The sequence below is a fragment of the Cibotium barometz genome, chromosome 23 (genome assembly GCF_041138505.1).
Source record: "Cibotium barometz isolate CiBa-2024 chromosome 23, ASM4113850v1, whole genome shotgun sequence".
Classification (NCBI taxonomy): domain Eukaryota; kingdom Viridiplantae; phylum Streptophyta; class Polypodiopsida; order Cyatheales; family Cibotiaceae; genus Cibotium; species Cibotium barometz.
Window position 1 is genome coordinate 12,894,750 of NC_141068.1, and position 23,378 is coordinate 12,918,127.

The 23,378-nt window shown below is 41.6% G+C and overlaps 1 protein-coding gene and 1 pseudogene across 2 annotated transcripts; both read left to right on the forward strand.

The window, feature by feature from the left end:
* The first annotated feature begins 153 nt into the window (after window positions 1–153).
* On the forward strand, window positions 154–4,127 carry LOC147625649 (uncharacterized). Its single transcript, XM_086817172.1, has 3 exons — window positions 154–1,247; window positions 1,543–3,126; window positions 3,359–4,127. The coding sequence occupies exons 1-3, from the start codon at window positions 287–289 to the stop codon at window positions 3,787–3,789; spliced, it is 2,976 nt and encodes a 991-aa protein (XP_086673298.1). The 5' UTR covers window positions 154–286; the 3' UTR covers window positions 3,790–4,127.
* A 5,631-nt stretch (window positions 4,128–9,758) lies between these two features.
* On the forward strand, window positions 9,759–12,160 carry LOC147625650 (uncharacterized; annotated as a pseudogene). The gene is made up of 4 exons (XR_015268789.1): window positions 9,759–10,203; window positions 10,262–10,762; window positions 10,872–11,486; window positions 11,626–12,160. The product of XR_015268789.1 is annotated as an uncharacterized LOC147625650 (transcript).
* Window positions 12,161–23,378: the final 11,218 nt, after the last annotated feature.

Sequence of the window (23,378 nt, forward strand, 5' to 3'; positions counted from 1 at the left end):
AACTTGATTTCCAATTAAAAATCATTCATTTAAAATATCAAATACATACACGTGCTTTTTGAAGAATTTTGTTGAATTTCGTAATCTCTGAACTTTGAAGTTTATTCATGAAACAAATAAAAATTAGTTTAAGTGAAGGAGACGCGGTAGCGCGGTCGGTGGACAGAAAAGAGTCAACAGTTGAGAAATGCGTGTGCAACTTTACTAACTCGTCCCGAGTTCCCAGCCCCCGTATTTGTTTCGACAAGCTTGGCAAATTCCTGGCACTGTGTTCCGACAGACATCCATGAATTCGTTGGTGGTGCTTTGCATTTTGTGGGGCGTGGGTGCTACCGTAGCAGACTTTAACACCGAGCTTCCGGCAGGACGAGGCCGGATTCTGGCGGCGCGTCCCAGCAGTGACGAGGCTTTGCTGCTGCTGGCCTTTAAGGCGGCCGTCACCGGAGATCCGTCAGGCGCCTTGCTCAGCTGGACAAAATCGACGGACGACAATACCAACGGCAGCACTTCGTCGCCCTGCCGATGGCGAGGGGTCACGTGCGACGCTCAAGGGTCCGTCGCAGCCCTCGATTTGTCCGGCCAGAAGCTGTCTGGCACTATATCAGACTCTCTGTCCGGCCTCCCCCACCTGGCCTCCCTCAACCTCTCGGCCAACAATCTAACCGGCCCTATCCCCCTTACCACATTCCCTTCGACTCTCACAACCTTGGACCTTTCCGACAACCGCCTCACAGGACCCCTACCTTCAACGCTTTGCAATAATACCCCTAATCTTACCTTAATTAACCTAAAAAACAATAGCTTATCAGGCACAATCCCGCCCACTCTACGTAATTGCACTTTTTTAATCAGTTTATCACTCTATTACAATAGCTTATCAGGCCCAATACCCCCTGAGTTGGGCTCTCTTTCCCAGTTACAAACCCTAACTCTGTCTTTCAATCAGCTTAATGGTACCATACCCACCATAATTTTCACTAATTGTACCAAATTAATCACTCTTGCACTCTCTCTTAATAAATTCAGTGGCCCTCTTCCAAGGGAGATTGGTGAGCTCAAAAGCTTGCAAAGTCTATGGCTTAATGGCAATGGTTTCTCTGGAGGCATCCCCCATGAGATAGGAAATCTCACCCAATTGACACTCCTCCAATTAGACAACAACAATCTCACAGGAATAATCCCTCCATCATTAGGGCAGCTTGCCTCATTAAAAGTACTCCTCAGCCTTTCAATAAATCAGCTCTCAGGTGTGTAAATCTTGTCAGTTTAGCCATAATTTTGTTTTGGGTCTGTAAAATCTTGTCTTTATAGCGCTAATCTTGTTCTATGTTTGTATTATCTTGTCTATTTTGCCATAATCTTGTGTAGGGTCTGTATTAATCTTTTATATGCCATATGTCTATGTATTGAGGTCTGCATTATCTGGTCTAATTATCAATAATCTTGCTCTGGGTCTGTATTATCTGGCCTGATTGTCCATTATCTTGTCTTGGGTCTTCATTATCTTGTGTGTTTTAGCCATGAAAGAAATTTTGTTTGCAGGTCCCATACCACCTCAACTAGGCAATCTCATCAATCTGACAATATTGACGTTGAGAGGGAACTCTCTCAATGGCACAATACCTGCAGATTTGGGCAACATGCATAGCCTTCAAGGGCTTTTTTTGGAGGACAACATGCTGGAGGGCACCATACCAGCAGAGCTTGCAAATTGTACCAATCTGCAACAGCTGCGCCTGTACGGAAACCGCTTGAGCGGCTCCATCCCAGATGCCCTGGGAAGCCTGCAGTATCTTAACCAGCTCGATGTGCATGACAACATGCTACAAGGACTCATTCCTGCCAGCCTTGCCAATCTCTCCAGTTTGCAAGATCTCTCTCTTGGCTTCAATGCCCTCAACGGTCCCATCCCACCATCCATTGCCAGCCTTCCAACCATGGTGTTCAGCTTCTCCATGCCTCACAACTCCCTCAACAGCACCATACCCTCGGGACTGAGCCAAATGATCCATGTCCAGAACATCAATCTCTCATCAAACAATCTATCAGGAACCATTCCAGCAAACATAGGGGATTGTGTGAATTTGATGCAGCTTGATCTCTCATACAATTCACTCATAGGTGAAATACCAGAAAGTGTCGGAAGTCTAGGGCTCCTCCAAGTTCTCGATCTGTCGGGGAACTCTATTTCTGGCACAATCCCATCTATTCTAGCTAATCTGACACAATTGCAATACATTAACCTCTCTTCCAATAACCTCACAGGGCAAATCCCCACTACTGGAGTGTTTGCAAAGATGAATGCATCCTCTTTTCTATCTAACCCAGGTCTATGTGGTGCTCCTTTAACACAGGCATGCCCCATAGCCACGCCTGCACTTCAATCTTCTTTGCTAATAGGGGGCCTTGAGGTAGGCTTCAAGATACTCATAATAATCTTGAGCTTCCTTTTTGGGCTTGTGCTTCTCCTCTTAATTACGAGCTTTTTGAAGAGAAGAAAGTCAGTCGCAGCCTCGCCCACCAGCATGTCCTCTACATCGGCCTCGGAATATAGCAAGCATCTCAAACAATTCACTGCTCAAGAGCTAGAGGCTGCAACAGAGAATTTCAGTGAAGCAAGGCTTATTGGCACTGGGGGGATAAGCAAAGTTTACAGGGCAACAAGAGTGACCTTAAGTTTGGCACCTACAATCAAGCAAGTGGATGCAGCAGTGAAGGTGCTTTCCAATGATCACAAGCCAAGCTTCTCTGTAGAATTGGAGACATTGGGATCCATAAGACACCGCAATCTCGTGAAACTCCATGGCTTTTGTGATGATGGGAACCTCCGAGCCTTTGTGCTAGAGCTTCTCCCGAAAGGGTCCCTTCAAGACTGCCTACATGCAAGTGATGCCTACTACTTGAGCTTCTCCTTGAGGCTCCACATTGCCCTTGGTGTGGCTCATGGGCTTGCATACCTTCATCATGGTTTGTGGAAGCAGATAGTCCATCGTGATGTCAAACCCAGCAACATCCTCCTAGATAATGACATGGTGGCCAAGGTGGCCGACTTTGGGATTGCCAAGCTTCTAGGCCCCGATGAAGTTCACTCGAAGGCCAAAGGAACTCCGGGATACGTTGCACCAGGTATGTTTCTTTATTTGGAGAGGTTCGTTCCTTTATTTTTCATTGCAGACCTCTTGGCATTTTTGTTGGGGGGTGGGGAGTGGTGGTGGGGGAGGGGTGGTTGTGTGGGGAAGATTTGGTTGGAATATGGGGGGGTTGTGCGGGGAAGATTTGGTTGGAATATTTGAATGCTTTGGGCATGGTAACATCGATGCGTTGGGAAATACCAATGTCTGTTAATTGTGATGTGTAGAGTATGGAGAATCTACAAGGGTGGATGCAAAAGGCGATGTGTACAGCTTTGGGATTGTAATGTTGGAGATGCTGACCAGGAAGAAGCCCACTGATACCATGTTTGGCAACATGGGAGTTAGCTTGCCCAATTGGGTGAGAAGTGTATACCCTGATAGGTGCTCTGAAATTTTGGATCCAGAGCTTCTTGGAGATGAGTATGTCGTATCTGAGGATGAAGCCATCAAGGCAATGGTTGGGTTGGCTTTGGCTTGTACAGAGATGAAACCCGACAGCCGGCCAGACATGGAGACTGTGGTAAAGAAGCTTACCGTCGTTGATTTGTTTCTCTCGAGTAAAAGCTCTCTTGGACATGAAGAAGCTGCCATTTTCAAGCGGGTAGGACTTGGCAATCCACAACTTGCTAGAGATAAGAAAACAGATCACACATGATCCAAGAGGGATCTGTGACAGCACCAAAGTGGAATGTTGGGATCTGAACCCAAGATGACATGTTAACAGACAGAGAGTCTTTTTTGTTAAAAATATGACATGATTAACATTGCATTGAAGGATAGCTGGAGAGGGCATCTATTCAGTCCCAAAAAAAGAGTCTTGAACTTGGGCAATTTTCTGGTCTAAATCTCAGGGTGCCATATCTAGAATATCCAAAAAAATTGGCCCTTAAATTTATAGACAAGGCAAAAAATGCAACTGATTTTTTCCAATTGTTTTTTCTGGCACTTGTTGCTACAAACAAGGCCGCCTTAAGTAAGTTTTCCTTTGAAGAATGTTTTTCTTGTAGCTATGCGTTGTTGGGCACATGCCAAACAGACGCACGTGTTATAGGCTGTGAGACATGTTCCTAATTAGCTCATAGACTAACACGATTTCATGCATGAGGCCTCGTATACATGTCTCAAGGGTACTAAAGACATTACATAGGAGGTACTAAAGTCCAATTTGCGCAAGCCGTAATTGTTGAAATGGGTAGACAAAGATGCACTTTGATAGCTCATCCTGCAACTATACTTCCTCCTGAGCCTTCATAGATTAGCTATAGGTTTAAATGCAACAGCCATCCTCCTCCAGAATTTTTCCTTCCTCTGCAAGCACTGCAACTTTCTTGCTAGTGTTCTCTATACAAGCAATTTGGGCATTGCATTGTCTTTTCACAATTAGGGTCTGCATGTCTTCCTCCATCTTGTTCGTCCTTGATCGCGCTTCCCACATCTTGGGTTTGGCATCGGCCACCGGTTTCATCTGTACATCCAAGCTTTCTCTCAAGTTGGGCAAGACATCTATCTGCACATTATTAAACGCTTTCTGATTTCTCACAATCTAAACAGCCCATAGGAATTCTGCTCAAATGACATTCCACAATTTTGTAGGGCAATTTGGTGCTACTCCCAGAAGGATGTGCTGCCAGGTAAGATGGTCCTTGAAAACAAGTGAGATGCACATCTCTATCTCTCTATTATCTTAAGGAAGAGTTTCACAAAGCTGCCACTCGGCAAGAATTTGGAGGTTCTGGAAGGTTGGAGGAGGTTTGGGTAGAATTTTATTTTGAAAGCCTCAAAAGAAGTGCAAGGCACGGGTTCCCAACTAGTTTGCATAAAGGAAATGGCTCACATCCCATGAAGATGTGGACAAGGGATTCCTCTGCTTTTCCAAGTTTATTTCTGACATTGGTCCCATTTGTTCCTTGCATGTACATCTCATCATTCAACTAGTTTCAGCAATTGATGCCACGTCAATAGTTTTTTTTTAGTAAGCAAATACCTTTTTTGGGTTTAATTTACTCATAATGTAAATAATAAATTAGTTATAAAAGAAAAAAAACGGGCCAGTGTTGCTTTGTCGGGCTGTCCAGGGCGCCTCTAGACCCGTCAACGGCCCACGTGACTGGCATAGCGACGAACTGCTGCCGTTGGTGTTGCCGTTCGTCGCTCTCGTAGGCGGCCAGACTCAAAAGGACCTGCAGTGATGACCGCCTTGAAGGCCAGCAGCAGCAGCAGAGCCTCCTCGCTGCAGGAGCTCGCCGCCCAGCCATTGGAAGCTCAGAGCTATGCTCTGCTACGGAAGCGCCCACGCCCTGCATAGCACGGCCAACGAAATCGTAGATTGCTGTCGGAACAAAGTACGAACTGCCGCTCTTTCCAATGGCCGAACATGTACCGACCACAGGCGTTGAGAGTATGTTTGATTTTTTTTTTTTTGAGGTTAAGGGTTAGACTCTTCCCTATCCAAGCGGTGGCATGCATGGTGGATGTTAATTCACACCTGATCCTTTTGATTAGAAAAAAGATTGGAGTATTTGGTGTTGATTCACAGCTAATTTGATAAGAAAAAAGAGACGGGTATACATTGGTCGTGTAAATCAGGCCGCCCTTTTGAAGGCCAAGTGTTCTTCGGTAAATGGGTTCAACTTATCATCCAGTTGATTAAATATTGGAAATGGCCGATTAGACTCACACATCCAAAAGGAATTTAGTTGGCAGAGATAAAAGATGAGAATGAAAAATTCATACCTCATTACTTGATTTGTGGGTTTAATGAGAAGCCAATGTGAAACGTGTATGTTTCTTTAAAAAATAAAAAATAAAAAATCCTGAACATTGGTGCCAACTCCATTATTCCATTTGAAGGGCTACCTTTTTTCTAATAGGGCATCCTTAATTTTTTTTAAAGGGTTACTTCAGATGCCCAAGGTCCTCATCTGTGGTGGGACACTTATACCAGCCTCTTCAGTACGCCAACACACTTTCCTCTAGACCGGATAGCTGTTATTTTTCTCATGAAGCAATGTGGATACCTCATACCCTTAAGTGCTAGGTATCGTATGATCACGTGTTATCTGACCATTTTTCCCTGCGTGTTGACTTTCAGCAAACCAGCATTACTAATGTTTTCCCTATAGGAAGTAAAAGAAACCTTATTATCAATAAAATGAGCTACTTAAGGATGTTGAATTTAAAAATAGAGTCACTCAGCATATTTATAATCTCAATTGTAATCTAATGAATGATAATAAAAACCCGTGGGGTACATTGTGAACAAAGTGTAGGAATCTCTTAAATCATGTGGGAAAAAACTAGCTCAAGAAAGGAAAATAACCCTGTCAGAATGTGAAAAGGATATCCTTGCTTTGAATGAAAATAAAATCTTGGGAGATGCTTCTAAAAGTGATCATGAAAAATGGTTAGAATTAAGGAAAAAGCAAAAGGAGCTTGAATTGATGCAAGTAAAGAAATTCCAAGCTCCTGGTTAGGAAACATTTTCTTAAAATTAATGACTGTGACCCGAAATTCTTTTTTGATGCCCTTAAAGTAAAATAAAGAAATGAATTGATCATTAAGGTTAAAGATGAGGATGGTAGAATTACACCAGAGCATGATCAAATGGCATAGACTATGCTGAGTTTTTTTGGGTAGAATCATTAGCTTTGAGGAAGTGTAGTCTAAATAGGTACATAAGGCTTAAAAAAAGATGTTGAAAATATGTAGATGATGAAACACCTCAGTGGTTGGATAGAAAATTTTTTGCTGCTGAGTGGTTGGATAGAAAAATTTATGCTAATGAATGTAGAGAGGCTTTGTTCTCCATGGGAAAAGACAAATCTCCTAGTTGGGCTGCCATCACTATTAAATTCATGCAATGCTTTGGTCTCGATTGTCTTTTGTTGTAACTCATATAGCTAATATGATGTTTTCAGAGGGGGAACGTGAAGCGGGTATAAAACTGGGTTTAATCAAACTTATTTCCAAATTGCATGTATGCACTCAATCCAAACATTGGAGGCCCATGACAATGCTTATTGTGGTGTACAAAATGATAGCCAAAGTAATTACTAACAGGATAGGATTCCAACACATGCTGCTAGGATAGATCTATTTTTATTGCATTATCACAATGTTGGGAGCTATTGATTATGCTAACATCTTTGCTCAAAACTGCATCATGTTGGAGAGCTAGACATGGACAAAGCTTTTAATAGGGGTAGCTGGTCTTACATTTATATCCATGCAGGCTATGGGCTTTGGTCCCTGCATCTCCAATATAATCTTCAATTTGTGCTCAAAGGTAGATTCCATGCTACTCTTTAATATAAGAACAGTGGGCAGCTTTACTTTGATGAGGTCTATAAGGTAAGGTTTCCCTCTTGCCCCTTTACTTTTTGCCATTATCACACATCCCTTCATCTTAGCTCTTGAGGATTCTACTACTACTAAGGGGTTAATTATAGGAATTAAATAAGATGGTGAACATATTCTAGCTAAACTCTTGGCTGATGATTCTGTGCTGTTTATGACAATTGAACAAAGGATTCTTAGAGAATCTCTAGCCATTGTGTAATGCTTTGCTATTGCCACTCGGTCCAAATGCAACATTGAGAAATCTAGGATCATTTCTTTGCCTAAAGACTCTTCTTTTGGTAGCTCATGTTGGACATGTAAAATAATTAAAAGAGGCACTATATTTAGACATTTGGGGATCCTAGCAGCATGTGTTGGAATCACTAACAAAAAGGATGTTGATTGGGTCTTTGAAAAAGTTGGGAGAAAATTTAGAAAATGGAACTTTGTATTCTTATCTTAGCAAGGAAAAGTTAAGGTCATTAACTTCATTCTGATTGCCTATTTCATGTTTTACCTTTCAATGCTAAGTATGAGAAAATGTCATTGGAAGGAATTTTGGAAACCAATTAAAAGATTCTTTTGGAAAAGAAACTTGAGTCAAGGAGATACATTTCTGGCGTAGTGTAAGTGGGAGCTTGTCTATTCTCCAAAAAAACTAGGTGGACTTGGAAGGAGATAGATTTCTGGCTTGGTGTAAGTGGTGGGAGCTTGTCTGTGTTAGTATACACTCAATGCCCGCCTCCCAGCATGTATCTCACTTTGATGTATAATGCACATTTATTAGACCCCCATTATGAGGAGTAGCCATGGTGCACACCCCAGCTTAGACGCCGACGATGGGGTCATTATTGTGACCATTGATGATGGTTAGGAGATGGTCAGGGATACGGGCGTTAGCTGGGGTCCGAGGAATATGAGGAATGAGGAATGAGGTCAGGGGTACGAGATATGGTTAGGTGACGGTATGAGGAATATTCCCTAGAATATTTTCTCGGATACTAGGTTCATCATTAGTGGTCAGTGGTGGTCGGTGGTGGTCGGTGGGCCACGTTCTTGATATGCAGGCGGTGACTGCGTTCATGCAGTGTATTGTCTCCAATTGATATGATCACGCACACCACAATCTCTCAGCATGCTGCTTGCCTTCGTCCAGATGGGGTGGATAGCCACACATTCCCACAATGCATGATACATTGATTCCTTTTTACATCTACACATGGGGCACCATGTCCCCCCAATTTGATGTGGCTTTTCTAATTGGGAGTCTTATTGTTGATGAGAGTAGAGGTTGACCAATTATTATAGTTGCAAGTTGTGGAAAAACAAAAGAACATGTGTAATGTTGATAGAGGTGAAGGTAGTTGGTGGTGATTTATGATGGTGACTAGAAAACACATGCCAAACCACTTAAAAAATATATAATTTCAAGGTAAGCAAAAATTTCAACCAGTCTTTTTAATCTTAGCGCGGTGATTTAAACATTGCACTACTCTCTCCTTTCTTAGAAGAACCTCACATCTACAAACCCTAGAGTTGAGAAATCATGATAATTAAGGAATACACTTTGCTAGATTTAATTTAATATCCCAGCAAGTAGAGCAAAGGGCTCACTGGTCACACCTTACAAAAATATGTTTATGGACATCTCTACCCTTCTAATAGTAAAACCCAGTTCACATTCAAAATTCAAAACCCCCCACCACGACCCACGACACCCCATGTGTGACCCCACCCCACTCACTCACCCACCCAAGGAAAAAAGAAAATACACCATGGTGTGTGGATGGTGGGGTTCCATAGGGCAGTGGTGTTTTTTTTTGGAAAAAGGGAGCAGGGGAACAACCTCCAAGGATGTAGATATAACACTATGGCCCAGCTTTCTCCCTATCTCGAAGAAGATGGTTAGACTCTACCCTTTCTTTACATTCTGATGTATCTAGGAGAAGACTTGTAAGAGAACTTTTTGTAAAGGGATGCCTTTCGGCATATAATTTTGTGAGAGTCACTCTCACAATTTTTTTAAATAGAAAGAAGACTATGGTTAAATAGTGGGTACATATGGTCAACATGTATCAACTTGATTTCCAATTAAAAAATCATTCATTTAAAATATGTACATACACGTGCTTTTTGAAGAATTTTGTTGAATTTCGTAATCTCTGAACTTTGAAGTTTATTCATAAAACAAATCATAAAACAAATAAAAATTAGTTTAAGTGAAGGCGGTCGGTGGACAGAAAAGAGTCAACAGTTGAGAAATGCGTGCGCAACTCGTCCCCCCCGTATTTGTTTCGACAAGCTTGGCAAATTCCTGGCACTGTGTTCCGACAGACATCCATGAATTCGTTGGTGGTGCTTTGCATTTTGTGGGGCGTGGGTGCTACCGTAGCAGACTTTAACACCGAGCTTTCGGCAGGACGAGGCCGGATTCTGGCGGCGCGTCCCAGTAGTGACGAGGCTTTGCTGCTGCTGGCCTTTAAGGCGGCCGTCACCGGAGATCCGTCAGGCGCCTTGCTCAGCTGGACAAAGTCGACGGACGACAATACCAACGGCAGCACTTCGTCGCCCTGCCGATGGCGAGGGGTCACGTGCGACGCTCAAGGGTCCGTCGCAGCCCTCGATTTGTCTGGCCAGAAGCTGTCTGGCACTATATCAGACTCTCTGTCCGGCCTCCCCCACCTGGCCTCCCTCAACCTCTCGGCCAACAATCTAACCGGCCCTATCCCCCTTACCACTCACAACCTTGGACCTTTCCGACAACCGCCTCACAGGACCCAGGCTACCTTCAACGCTTTGTAATAATACCCCTAATCTTACCTTAATTAACCTCAAAAACAATAGCTTATCAGGCACAATCCCGCCCACTCTACGTAATCGCACTTTTTTAATCAGTTTATCACTCTATTACAATAGCTTATCAGGCCCAATACCCCCTGAGTTGGGCTCTCTTTCCCAGTTACAAACCCTAACTCTGTCTTTCAATCAGCTTAATGGTACCATACCCACCATAATTTTCACTAATTGTACCAAATTAATCACTCTTGCACTCTCTCTTAATAAATTCAGTGGCCCTCTTCCAAGGGAGATTGGTGAGCTCAAAAGCTTGCAAAGTCTATGGCTTAACGGCAATGGTTTCTCTGGAGGCATCCCCCATGAGATAGGAAATCTCACCCAATTGACACTCCTCCAATTAGACGACAACAATCTCACAGGAACAATCCCTCCATCATTAGGGCAGCTTGCCTCATTAAAAGTACTCCTCAGCCTTTCAATAAATCAGCTCTCAGGTGTGTAAATCTTGTCAGTTTAGCCATAATTTTGTTTTGGGTCTGTATAATCTTGTCTTTATAGCGCTAATCTTGTTCTATGTTTGTATTATCTTGTCTATTTTGCCATAATCGTGTGTAGGGTCTGTATTAATCTTTTATATGCCATATGTCTATGTATTGAGGTCTGCATTATCTGGTCTAATAGAGTCTGCAACAGAGAATTTCAGTGAAGCAAAGCTTATTGGCACTGGGGCTGTGAGCAAAGTTTATAGGGCAACAAGCATGACCTTAAGATTGGCGCCTACAATCAAGCAAGTGGATGCAGCAGTGAAGGTGCTTTCCAATGATCACAGGCCAAGCTTTTGTGTAGAATTGGAGACATTGGGATCCATAAGACACCGCAATCTCGTGAAATTCCATGGCTTTTGTGATGATGGGAACCTTCGAGCCTTAGTGCTAGAGCTTCTCCCAAGAGGGTCCCTCCACGATTGCCTACATGCAAGTGATGCCTACTACTTGAGCTTTTCCTTGAGGCTCCACATTGCCCTTGGTGTGGCTCATGGGCTTGCATATCTTCATCATGGTTTGAGGAAGCAGATAGTCCATCGTGATGTCAAACCCAGCAACATTCTCCTAGATGATGATATGGTGGCCAAGGTGGCCGACTTTGGGATTGCCAAGCTTCTAGGCCCCGATGAAGTTCACTCCAAGGCCAGAGGAAATCCAGGATATCTTGCACCAGGTATGTTTGATTTGAGTCAATCAATGGATTTTAGAAGCGAAATCAATGTGTAGCTATAGCGCCAAGAATATTTGAATGCTTTGGGCAGGGAAACTGCAATGCATTGGGAAACGCCAATGTTTCTTATTGTGATGTGCAGAGTATGAAGAATCTACACGGGTGGATGCAAAAGGGGATGTGTACAGCTTTGGGATTGTAATGTTGGAGATGCTGACCAGGAAGGAGCCCACTGATACCATGTTTGGCAACATGGGAGTTAGCTTGCCCAATTGGGCAAGAAATGCATATCCTGATCGATGCTCTGAAATTTTGGATCCGGAGCTTCTTGGAGATGACTATGTTGTACCCGAGGAGGAGGATGAAGCCATCAAGGCTATGCTGGGGCTTGTACAGAGATGAAACCCGACAACAGGCCAGGCATGGAGGCTGTGGTGAAAAAGCTTACCCTCATTGATTCCTCTGTCTCGAGTCTTGTGAAAGGGACTAAAATGTCTCTTGGACACGAAGGAGTTGTCGATTTCAAGTAATAGGACTTGGCAATCTACAGCTTGCTAGAGATAAGAAACCAGTCCACATATGATCCATATGACAACACCAAAGTGGAATGACTGGAGCGCATCCCATCTTTGCTAGTAAATTTTTCTATCCAGATATAAAAAGAAAAGTCTTGAACTTGGGCGTTTTGTCAGTCTAAATCTCGGGGTTTAATATCTTCTATATGGGCCCTTAAATTTACAAACAAGCCAAAAATGCAGTTGAAATTTTCCAATTGTAAGACACTAAAGGATTTTCTTTCTAGTATTTGCAATACACAAGGCCACCTTACTTAAAATATAGGTTCATTTTGAAGGGCTTAAAATTTCAGAACATACAAAGCAAAGTTTGAACCAGTTTTATTTTTCAAATTAGTTAGAGATTGTTTTTCTTCTAGCTGAGTGGTCGACGACAAACAGATGCAAAAACACACCACCACTTTGCATATGCTGTGAGACTTAATCCTCAGCTCATAGACTAACAAGATTTCACGCATGCATGGTCACATGCATGAGGCCTCATAGGCATGTGCCATGGCTCCTAAGACATTTTCCCCCCCAAGAAAAGATTCTTCCATTAGCTACCAAAAATACAACGAATTGGCTAAGTGCATAACCTAGTCTCAACGATGAATGGGAGACAATCGGGGACAGAGAGGAGCTCTTCCTTGCCGGCTGGCCGCTCTTGAAGGAAGGTTATCTCATGCAAGGGGGGGGGGGGGGGGGGGGGGCGGCAGGGGGCGGGGGGGGAGAGAGAGAGAGAGACAGAGAGAGTGGGGAGTAACCAAACAGGTGGCTTGTAAAGCCAAGTAACCTCCCTGTCTTTGACCTTGAGGTAAGGACCGTTGCTTGGCGCTTCTGCATATGCTCAAAGCCTCCTAGAAGCTTCTCCCACTAGCCATGCAGGGTGTATGATGTTCATCCATATGCTCTTGATGGACTCAACAGGTCGCATGGTAGTGCCCTCTATGGCCTTTCTGCAGCGAGCATGCCAAATGTGCCATGCTGATGTTGATCTCCCAACTCTGACAGGGGCCTATGGTCTTCCTCCCAACAGGGGCTGCACGCGTGGGGGTGCCTTGTGGGTGCTAGTGTGCGACTGCTTGTTGGCATACTATCCTCTACAATCTCAATCATGCGGCCCAGACGGACTGTGTATTCAAAGAAGGGGATGTCGAGAGCATCCCCTTCTTTGAGGGCATCCTTGGGGCTGAAGGGATCGTGCCATTGTCACTCACCAGGATGCATCAGTGGCCACCGTAATCTCCAAGATCTTTCTCTGGCCACTTCGGCCTATAGGTGGGTCAACGTGCCATTCTGGGGTCATGAAACGCAAATTGGCCCTCGAAGATTGGGCTAAGGCCGCGGTCAGAGATGCGGGCAATGAGATCATCCTCATCAAAGGGGTCTAGTGGGGGGAGATCTGTTTGAGCTTCCCTCCACCTTGTGAGACTTGGGTGAGGCTTTGTAGTCACAATCTATCATGATGCATAGATGTCCGAGGTGTTCCCTCATCCTATCACGTGCACACCCGTGCCATGGCTAACTCTCAGGATGAATAGTGGAATCCCCTGAGATTAAGTTAGCATTTAGAATCTCCTCTGTCTTAAGCATGTTTATTCAGAATCTTGTTCTTAATCAAGCTTAGGGATATGGATCAGTACAGCAAGGCTTGCATGCATGCAACATTGGTATCATAGCATTTAGGTTCAACCCACTAAGCATAGTCCTAAGGAAGGTGCACAGATCTAGCAGAAGAATGCAACAGGGTAGTAGATGGAGTGGCATGCAAAACAAGTGAAGCCAGAGGAAGCGTTCCCTGAGGGTATGCACGCATAACCAGTACTTCATTAAGCTCTCAGATAAGTTCCAAAGGCCTAACAACGGGTATGATCACTGACGGCAAGTGACCCACCACTATGTTAAGGGTAAGGGATAGTAAGCATGGGATAGCAACGGAATAGATGCTGAGTTCTGCAGCAAGACTTGGAAGTGGAGATTAGAAGTGGAAGGTGTTCATACAAAAATATCAAAGTAGAAGTCAAAGTAAGAAGTAGCAGGTCAAAGTCAATAATAGTCCAAGGAGGAACGATGATGGAGTGTCCACCTTGTCATTGAGTTTAGCAAGAGGGGATGTCACATGCATGCCTGTGCCATGGCTAATCCTCAGGGTGAAACAATGGAATCCCTGATTAAGTTAGCATTTAGAGCCTCCTCTGTCTTAATCATGTTTATTCAGCATCTTGTTCTTAATTAGGCTTAGGGCTGTGGGTCCGTACAACAAGGCTTCCATGCATGCAACACATCTTGTGCTTCATGTGGACCAACTCCACTTTGACTCAGCTATATCCATATACTGGGCTCCAACTATCACAGTAGAGGTATCTGTAGGAGGGGGAAGGGGAAGGGGGGCCGTTAACAATACATGAAGGTAGACAAAGAGAATCACATCCAAGCTAGAGCTCTTGAGCTCGCCATCTTGGTTCCCGTAGCCTAATGCTCCAAGCTCCATGCAGGTGAAGGACCAAAAGTGAGTGACGATGTAAGGCACAGGTCTGCTCTATCACCTGTCCATGAATAGTGGAGGAGACAGACTCTGGACAAGGCTCTCGCCCGACTGCTACACTCAATGGGAAGGAGAAGATCACTGCACTGCTCTCAAGAGTGGCCAATTTGGATTGGTGAAAGATAACATAAACTTTTTTTTTTTCGTACACACCCGGGGCCCACTCAAGTGGGTGGAGCCGATTTCCCCTTCCAACAATTAGCCAATTATCATGGTCGGGCAAGGGCCACGTACCATCGGGCAAGAGCCGCGAATTAGGCATCCCCCATGACCACTGCGATGAGTCGAGCGCTGGAACAACGGAGGGGTCTCGTATGGATCCTCCTATCTCGGATGATCTACCACCCGAGGAGGAGGAGTCACTCGAGTGTTCAAGGGGCAAGAGCCCGAGCAACCAAACACATCAAGCGAGCATAGGTGTCCCTTTGTAACATGAGAGAGCCTAATGGGGCTTGAACTCATAACCTAGAGGTTACAAGTCACAGGCTTGACCACTACACTAACTCAGTTGGGACAAGATAACATAAACTTGGAGAGGGGCTGAAAAGCTTCCACATCCATCGGCAGGCATCTGAAGAAACTATAGTCTAAGGGCTGCCCCATGACTCAGGGAGGACCACCTGAAGACTTTGGGGGATAGGGCTTTCACTGGGGAAGCAGTAAAACAGTCATCGCTATTCCTAGAAGTGATGTATCAATTTGCAGACGGAACCCGAATGGCAGCTCTTTAGGGGCTGCTGGGGGGTCGGTGGGATTGCACTGGAGAGCTTGGGTGGGGAGGGCAGCTCTGGAAAATCGTATCGAACCATTCTATGGGATCGGTCTCTAGGCTAAACCTGACGCTCGGACCCTCTCAAATGCAGGTGGAAACTCCACTCCAGAGGGGCAATCCTTAGATATATATATATGCTCGAACCGGTTCTCTGACACGACTATTACCACCTAGGTCTCGTCGGACTGTTGCCCTGGCAAGGCATCGGTGCTGTCTCCACCTCTAGTTGTCTGCCACCTATCCCATCCTCATCCTCGGGGTAGGGTGTTGGGGCTTTGCTTCATCGGAGGGGGGAGGTGGCGCTGGGGCGCTCGGTCCGCTCTCTCCACTCTGCGAGGGGAGAGGAAAGCTAGACGGGCGTGCGCCTGGACTTGCGATCAGAGCAAGCTCTTGCGAGGTGATCCATTTGACGGCAAACGAAGCGCTAAACGAAGCGCTGGCGAGGAAGATTTAAATACTCGACCTCTTGAAGGATAGGGTCCCCCAACCTCTTGAAGGATAAACCTCAGGACTAACTAACTGTCACCGGGTCTTAAAGACCCTTGTCAGGTGATATCAATGGATGGTATTGATCAAAAATCGCGACATCTTTTTTGGGCTGTCGAATAAAGTAAACTAGGTTACTAAGCGATCATCGTTTACTTCTTAGTTTACTAAACGATCATAGTTTACTTTCTAGTTTTTTAAGTGGGCATAGTTTACTTAGCAAATCATAGTTTACTTCCTAGTTTACATCATGGAATGAGGGTGAATTTAGGTTTGAGACTTAGAAAATTTTGGAGCAAGATGTTATGTCTAAAAGAGGATTTAAACTCGCGACCTTGGGACACCATTGGAAACATCTTACCACTACACTATACCTTCAAGGATCAAAACCATGTGGTTTCAAGCCATTATATTCTATGTAATCTGAAGCTACTGAGGTGTCGAACTTCACTTGGTAGTAGCTTCACCCAAGGGTATGGATATTTATGATCTTGTGCAGCTCGCTAAGGAGGTTAGTTGTAGCAAGTCGCGAAGGTGGCTATGTGTTGGGCGGCTACCCACAATCTTATATACAAGTGCTGAGGCTTTGAGGGAGGTTGATGATGATGCTAGGAGCTTCAAAGAAAAGGCAGCCTCAACGGCCTCAGTTGTTTGGGGGTGATAGAGTGGTTGTGTAAGATTCCTCCCCCACCCCCTTTTTGATGTCTAGTATCTTTCCCTATAATCAATCCCTCTTCAGAAATATAAAGACCTTGTTTCTAACTATTTTAACCTAGAGAGAGAAAATATTCTAGAGAGAGAATATTTAGATTTTGAATATTTTTGGATAGAAAAATATCTCTTATAATTAAGATGAATTCCCCTGAAACAGAAATTCAAAAAGAATTTTCCAATGTGTAATTGGAATTAATTGGAAATGTGTATAAAGGACCTTAGCCTAAGGGTCTAGATTTTCAGAAATTTTTGGATTATGGTCCAATTAAGGTTCCTATGGGCCAATAGCATCAATCCATGTGTAGGGAGGAGATAAATCCAATTTTGTAAAAGAAGATACCCAAAAATGAGTAAATGCTCACATAAGATGAAGAGTTGAAAATGTACAAGGTTTATTAGTAAAAAAAAAACTATGACACATATGTAAGGAAGAGGAGTTCTTTAAAGGAGGTGCATATTTCACATAAGATGAAGAGTTGAAAATGTACAAGGTTTATTAGTTAAAAAAACTATGACACGTATGTAAGGAAGAGGAGTTCTTTAAAGGAGGTGCATATTTCACATAAGATGAAGAGTTGAAAATGTACAAGTTTTATTAGTAAAAAACTATGAGCAATATTAAAAATATGAGATATTTGGGTATAATGATTCCATTTTGACACATATGTAAGAAAGGGGAGTTCTTTAAAGGAGGTGCATATTTCACATGCTTGAATGAGTTTTAAACTCATAAAAATTGAGATATTTTATCTCTCATCTCTCCTAATTCAAGTCTAGTTACAAAAAGTTAGCTCAACTGACCTAAAAATGGTCAAAAATTGACCAAACTGAGTTGAAAAATTCTAGAATCAGTTTGTTTGGTTAGGAGCTCAATTTTTCCTATAAATAGAAGCCTCCCCTTGTTGAAAAAAAAATATATAGTGTTTATGCATCGTTACTCTACTCCACCTAAGCCAAGAACTGTGAATTCATTAATAATTCACTAGTTTTGGAGCTTCCCTCTTTCTTCAATCCCCATTGGTGGCTCCATCAACATACTTAACCAATTGATTGGTTGGGGGCCTCTACCGTGAACAAAGAATCAAGCAATTTGTAAGGTAATTAGTGAATATTGATCTTTTCTATAATTTCTCAATGTTTCTCTCTTCTCAACCCCTCTCAAGCTTGAGAAGCTTAATTGGTATGGTTTTTTAAATGCTATTGAAGTTAATTGGTGAATAGTAGTGAAGAGTTACATAATTTGATGAATGCTATTGAAGTTAATTAATTAATGATAGTAAAGAATTACATAAATTTCTATTTATGTTTAAATTCTAATGGTTTTATGTAATTTCTCTCTCTCACTCAAGAAATGGTCATACTCATAACCCCTTCTCAATCCAAATGAAGCTTTTCATAAAGCTTTTCTTTAACCCAAGATTAAGCTATGCTTGAGGCCAAATTAATGGCTTTTTTCTATGTTTTTAGTTTATGTATATTGATGATTCAATCCATTATGGATTAATTATCCAATTAGAGAATCATTTTAATTATTTTCTTAATGATAAGCTTTATTCCTTAGAAAAATTGAGATTTATCAGTCATAGCAGAGCGGAGCTATGGTAAAAATTTTATAAAAATTATGTATAAAATAATTTTATTCAAAGCATAAAAAGAGGACTTCCTACCATATTCTAGGAATTATCATCCTAGATTAATTGAAAGAATCTCATTATAATCATGGAGAAATTAAATTTTAATATTATACATAAAGGATAAGTTTTTATATCAAAAGTGTTATTTTTACCATTTTTATTTCATGCATAGAAGTATGCATAATGGATAAATTTTTATATCAAAAGTGTTATTTTTACCATTTTTATTTTCATGTATAGAAGTATGCATAATGGATAAATTTTTATATCAAAAGTGTTACTTTTATCATTTTTACTTTCATGCATAGAAGTATGCATAATGGATAAATTTTTATATCAAAAGTGTTATTTTTTCATTTTTATTTTCATGCATAGAAGTATACATAAAGGATAAATTTTTATATCAAAAGTGTTACTTTTATCATTTTTATTTTCATGCATAGAAGTATGCATAAAAGATAAATTTTTATATCAAAAGTGTTACTTTTATCATTTTTATTTCATGCATAGAAGTATGCATAATGGATAAATTTTTATATCAAAAGTGTTACTTTTATCATATTTGAATTTCATGCATAAAGGTATGCATAAAAGTTGATTATTTTATTATAAAAGTGTGACTTTTATCATAATTGAATTTCATGCATAAAGGTATGCATAAAAGTTGATTATTTTATTATAAAAGTATGACTTTTATTATATTTGAATTTCATGCATAAAGGTATGCATAAAAGTTGATTATTTTATTTTAAAAGTGTGACTTTTATTATAATTGGATTTCATGCATAGAGATATGCATAAAAGATATTCTTTTATACTAAAAGTGTGATTTTCATCATAAATGGATTTTATGCATAACTTAGATGCATAAGAGAAATTCTTTTATTCTAAAAGTGTAATTCCTACCAAATTGAATTTATGCATAAGAAGATGCATAAAAGATTGATTTTTACTTCGAAAGTATTAATCTCCTTAAATAGAATTTATGCATAAATAAATGTGTAAAGAAATCTTATATCAAATATAAGAATTCTCTTGGATATGAGATGTGATAGGATGTGATAAGAGGTGTATAAGATGTGACAAGAGGTGATAAGATGCTTATGAAATAAGTTATGAGGTGATAAGATGAATTAAGATTTGATAAGATGTGTATGGGATGAGGTAAGAAGTGTATGTGATAGGATAAGATGTATATGGGTTGTGATAGGGCGAGAATGGATGTGATGTAAAAGATTGGATGTGAAGGCATATGGGATTATATGAATGGGAATGTGGAAATGGATGTATGTATGTAGATGTGTGGATGTATGTATGTGGATGTGTGGATGTGGAAATGGGAGTGTGGATGTATGCATGTGGATGTGTGGATGTGGAGATGGGAGTGTGGATGTATGAATGTGGAAAGGGATGTATGCATGAAGATGTATATGCATAGATGTGAATGTGGATGTAGATGTGGCTGTATAGATGTGAATGTGGAATGTGGATGTGGATGTAGATGTGGATGTATGTATGTATGTGGATGTAGATGTGGATGTATAGATGTGAATGTATGTATGTGGATGTATGTATGTATGTGGATGTAGATGTGGATGTATAGATGTGAATGGGAATGTGGATGTGGATGTATGTGAATGTGGATGTAAATGTAGATGTATATGAATGTGGATGTAGATGTGGATGTATAGATGTGAATGAGAATGTGGATGTGGATGTATGTATGTATGTGGATGTAGATGTGGATGTATAGATGTGAATGGAAATGTGGATGTGGATGTATGTATGTATGTGGATGTAGATGTGGATGTATAGATGTGAATGGGAATGTGAATGTGGATGTGGATGTATGTATGTATATGGATGTGGATGTATGAATGAGGACGTGATAATGGATGTATGCATGTAGATGTGGATATATGGATGTGAATATGAATGTGGATGTGGATGTGGATGTATGGATGTGGATATGGATGTGTATGTATGAATGTAGATATGGGAGGTGGATGTATAAATGAGGATGTGAAAATGGAGGTATGCATGTAGATGTGGATGTATGGATGTGAATGTGGATGTGGATGTGGAGGTATGGATGTGGATATGGTTGTGTATGTATGAATGTGGATATGGGATGTGGATGTATAAATGAGGATGTGAAAATGGATGTATGCATGTAAATGTGGATGTATGGATGTGAATGTGAATGTGTATGTGTATGTGAATTAATGTGTCGTCGATATGAGGAAATGGATGAGAATGAGTACACATTGAATGGAATGTGGAATAAGTAATGTGGACTAAGGAGGGATAATGTGGAAAGACGAGAGTTTGATTTAGAAACTGTATTTTGTGACTGTTTGTAAATGACTGTTTTATGTCAAGAATGCTGGGGAAGCATTTTGACCGTCTTGTGGATTAAAGTCATGAAGACCTAACTGTTAAAGTTGCAACTGACGGAGAGTCAATGGAGGACGTCTCGCGTAGCAAGGTCGACCGAGGTCTTGACCAGCCTCGGTTCGATTAAAATGGTGAGCTTCCGCGGTACGGTGGATGAGGGACCAAGGAAGCGGCCTATGAGTGAAGCGCTAGGTCACCTACGAGAAGGATCCTAGAGGGTGTTGACCATACGGTGCTCGGGCTCTGGGTCGCCTAGAATACCCACGCGTGCGTCGAGGAAGATATTGGAACAAGGAGTAAGAGTTGTTTTCTGAAACCGGGCATGGATCTGGTTGATTGACCTTGCTGGTCTTCAATGGATGAGTCCATGGCTCTTTTTATGGATCTGTTGGTTGATCTTGCTGATCTTCAACGAGAGTCCATCTTGATTTTTATAAGTGATTATATTGCCGAGTATTATGGGCTAGGAACTATTGAAAAGGCCCCTGAGTGGACAGGTGGTGAGCGTTCTAGTTGCCAATGATGCCATAGATACTCTGATGAAGGAATGATGGAAAATTATGAGTCAACCGGATAAATTGGAACATTGTGATCAGTGGTACTATGGTTTCATTAAAGGATTGTTTTAAAGTTATGGTTTCATTAAAGGATTGTTTCATATTGGGTGTGTAAGTGGTGTGGCTAGTTTTATGTTTGCATGGACTTCCGGCTAGGGGGCCTTGGAACTCTTTTCCTTGGTACCCGGGGCAAAACCTAACCAAATTCCAAATTGGATCCCATCACTATAGTGGTTGGCTAACCCATGGGATTGGATGGGCGGTTGGCTTACCCATGGGATTGGATGGGGTTAGGCTGGACTGATGGATCCATAAATCGAGACTCAACTTTTGTTATTACGATAGATAAAGTAAATCCCGGACAGTAATTGTTCTATGGATAGGAATCAACGGCTGTGCCTCTTGAATGGGGAAAAAAGCGTTGATCCCAATGATCCAAGTGCAAGTTTCTTCCTTGATCCGACCAAATATCTTATAGATGCAATTGGATCAGTTTGATCAGAAATGATCTTGACTACGTTAGAGTAAAAAGTTATCCTGGTGGAATTGCCCGTGCTTTCCGGTAAAGGAAGTTTTTTCCGGGTTCGGTTTTGGAACAACCGACGGATTAGTCTCTTATCCGGATATCCGTGGGTGAGGCCCCGAGTGTGGGACCCCTGTCCCGCACGAGAAGTGCTACTTCCGCTGCTAGTACCCCGAATCCGTTGCTCGGTGGGAACAAGGATCTCACAGTTGGTATCAGAGCATTTGGTTAATAAAGATCAACTGAGAAGACAAATATGTCAAAAATTTATCAAGAAACACAAAAAGGTTGTAATTGCGTGATATAAGTCATACAATTTGATATTCAAAAATTTATCAAGAAACACAAAAAGGTTGTAATTGCGTGATATAAGTCATACAATTTGATATTCAAACTAAAATTCATAATTTGGTAATTGGGTCTTCAGATGGAAGTACCGCAATTATATAGAATCCCTGACTTGCTTGAGGCCTAGATATGATGGTATTTACCTTATAATTCCAAGGGCCGTGACTACCCGTATATACCGAGAGTATACTGCAGCTCTTTACTGACAGTATATACGAGTAAAGCTAAGACTTGAAATTATAAGCGTGAATGCTATCCAAATGATGAATTCGAATGTGGTTGATATGATTTTTAATTCTGTTTGAGAACTGATGAAATTGATTTGGATTCTGATTGGAAAATGATGAATTCTGAAATTTAGTTGAAATGTAATAAGCTGAGTGAAACCACAATGAGGATGAATGGGACGAGTCCCTGTGATGATATTCATAACTGGGATGATGATAATGATTTCAGCATATCACTATGAGATTAGTGGATTGTGCTGTCAAATTGCTACTATTAACACTTGAGACGGTAGATTAAGTTAAGGGATGACAAATTGAGAACTTGCTTAACTGAAATTTCCGTGGTGGAGGAATGTTCCGAAGGAAACTTTTCGATCTAATGGACCATTATCATGTTAACGATATGAATGATATAATCTGAATGAATTGTTATTTAATGATGAGTTCTATATAAGGGATATTTATCCCAGTGTTTTGTTGGGTTGACCAGAATATAAGGAACCCCAGAATAAAATTGGATCTTAAGAGAAAGAGTTGTCCTCTACCTTGCGAGATGAGGACATCTCGCACTTTTTTAAGTGGGGTAGAATGTAAGATTCCTCCCCAGCCTTCGAGGTATACAGGAGTAAGAATCTCCCTTTCTGATCTTATAATTATTCCCTCTCTAAAATAAAAGAAAGTTTCTGTTTAAAAAAGGAAGACCCTTTCCCTAGAATACTTCTCAGGAGTCCCACCTGTTTTAAGGATTTAGAACAATGAGTTCAGAAGTGAAAATCGGTGTTTTGGATACCACGGTTTTGGTTTTCATTCGAGTACGGCCCAAAAAGAAGTTCTCTATCTCTTGGGGAGTATAAGAAGTTATCCCCAGATATTGTGAACCTTATCTGAATTCAATGAAAGTAGGTGACTTAGCCTACAAGCTTCTTTTATCTCCTCATCTCAAAGTTCTTAATGTCTTCTATAGAAAAATGTGCCAAACCCAAATCATGGAAAGACGGTAAAACTTCAGTGGCAAGTTATCGTTGGCTTCTAAGGTTACGCTAGCTCCTTCCTTTATATAAGTCGTAACTTTTACTTGTCGCTCACAATAATCTTACTTCCATCGATCTCCTTTCTTTCTCAATCTCTTTCATGG

Excerpts from the sequence above, each read along its gene's own strand:
- LOC147625649 (XM_086817172.1), top strand. The coding sequence starts at position 287 with ATGAATTCGTTGGTGGTGCTTTGCATTTTGTGGGGCGTGGGTGCTACC. Across the intron at positions 1,248-1,542 it reads TTCAATAAATCAGCTCTCAG|GTCCCATACCACCTCAACTA; the intron begins GTGTGTAAATCT and ends TTTTGTTTGCAG. Across the intron at positions 3,127-3,358 it reads TCCGGGATACGTTGCACCAG|AGTATGGAGAATCTACAAGG; the intron begins GTATGTTTCTTT and ends TGTGATGTGTAG.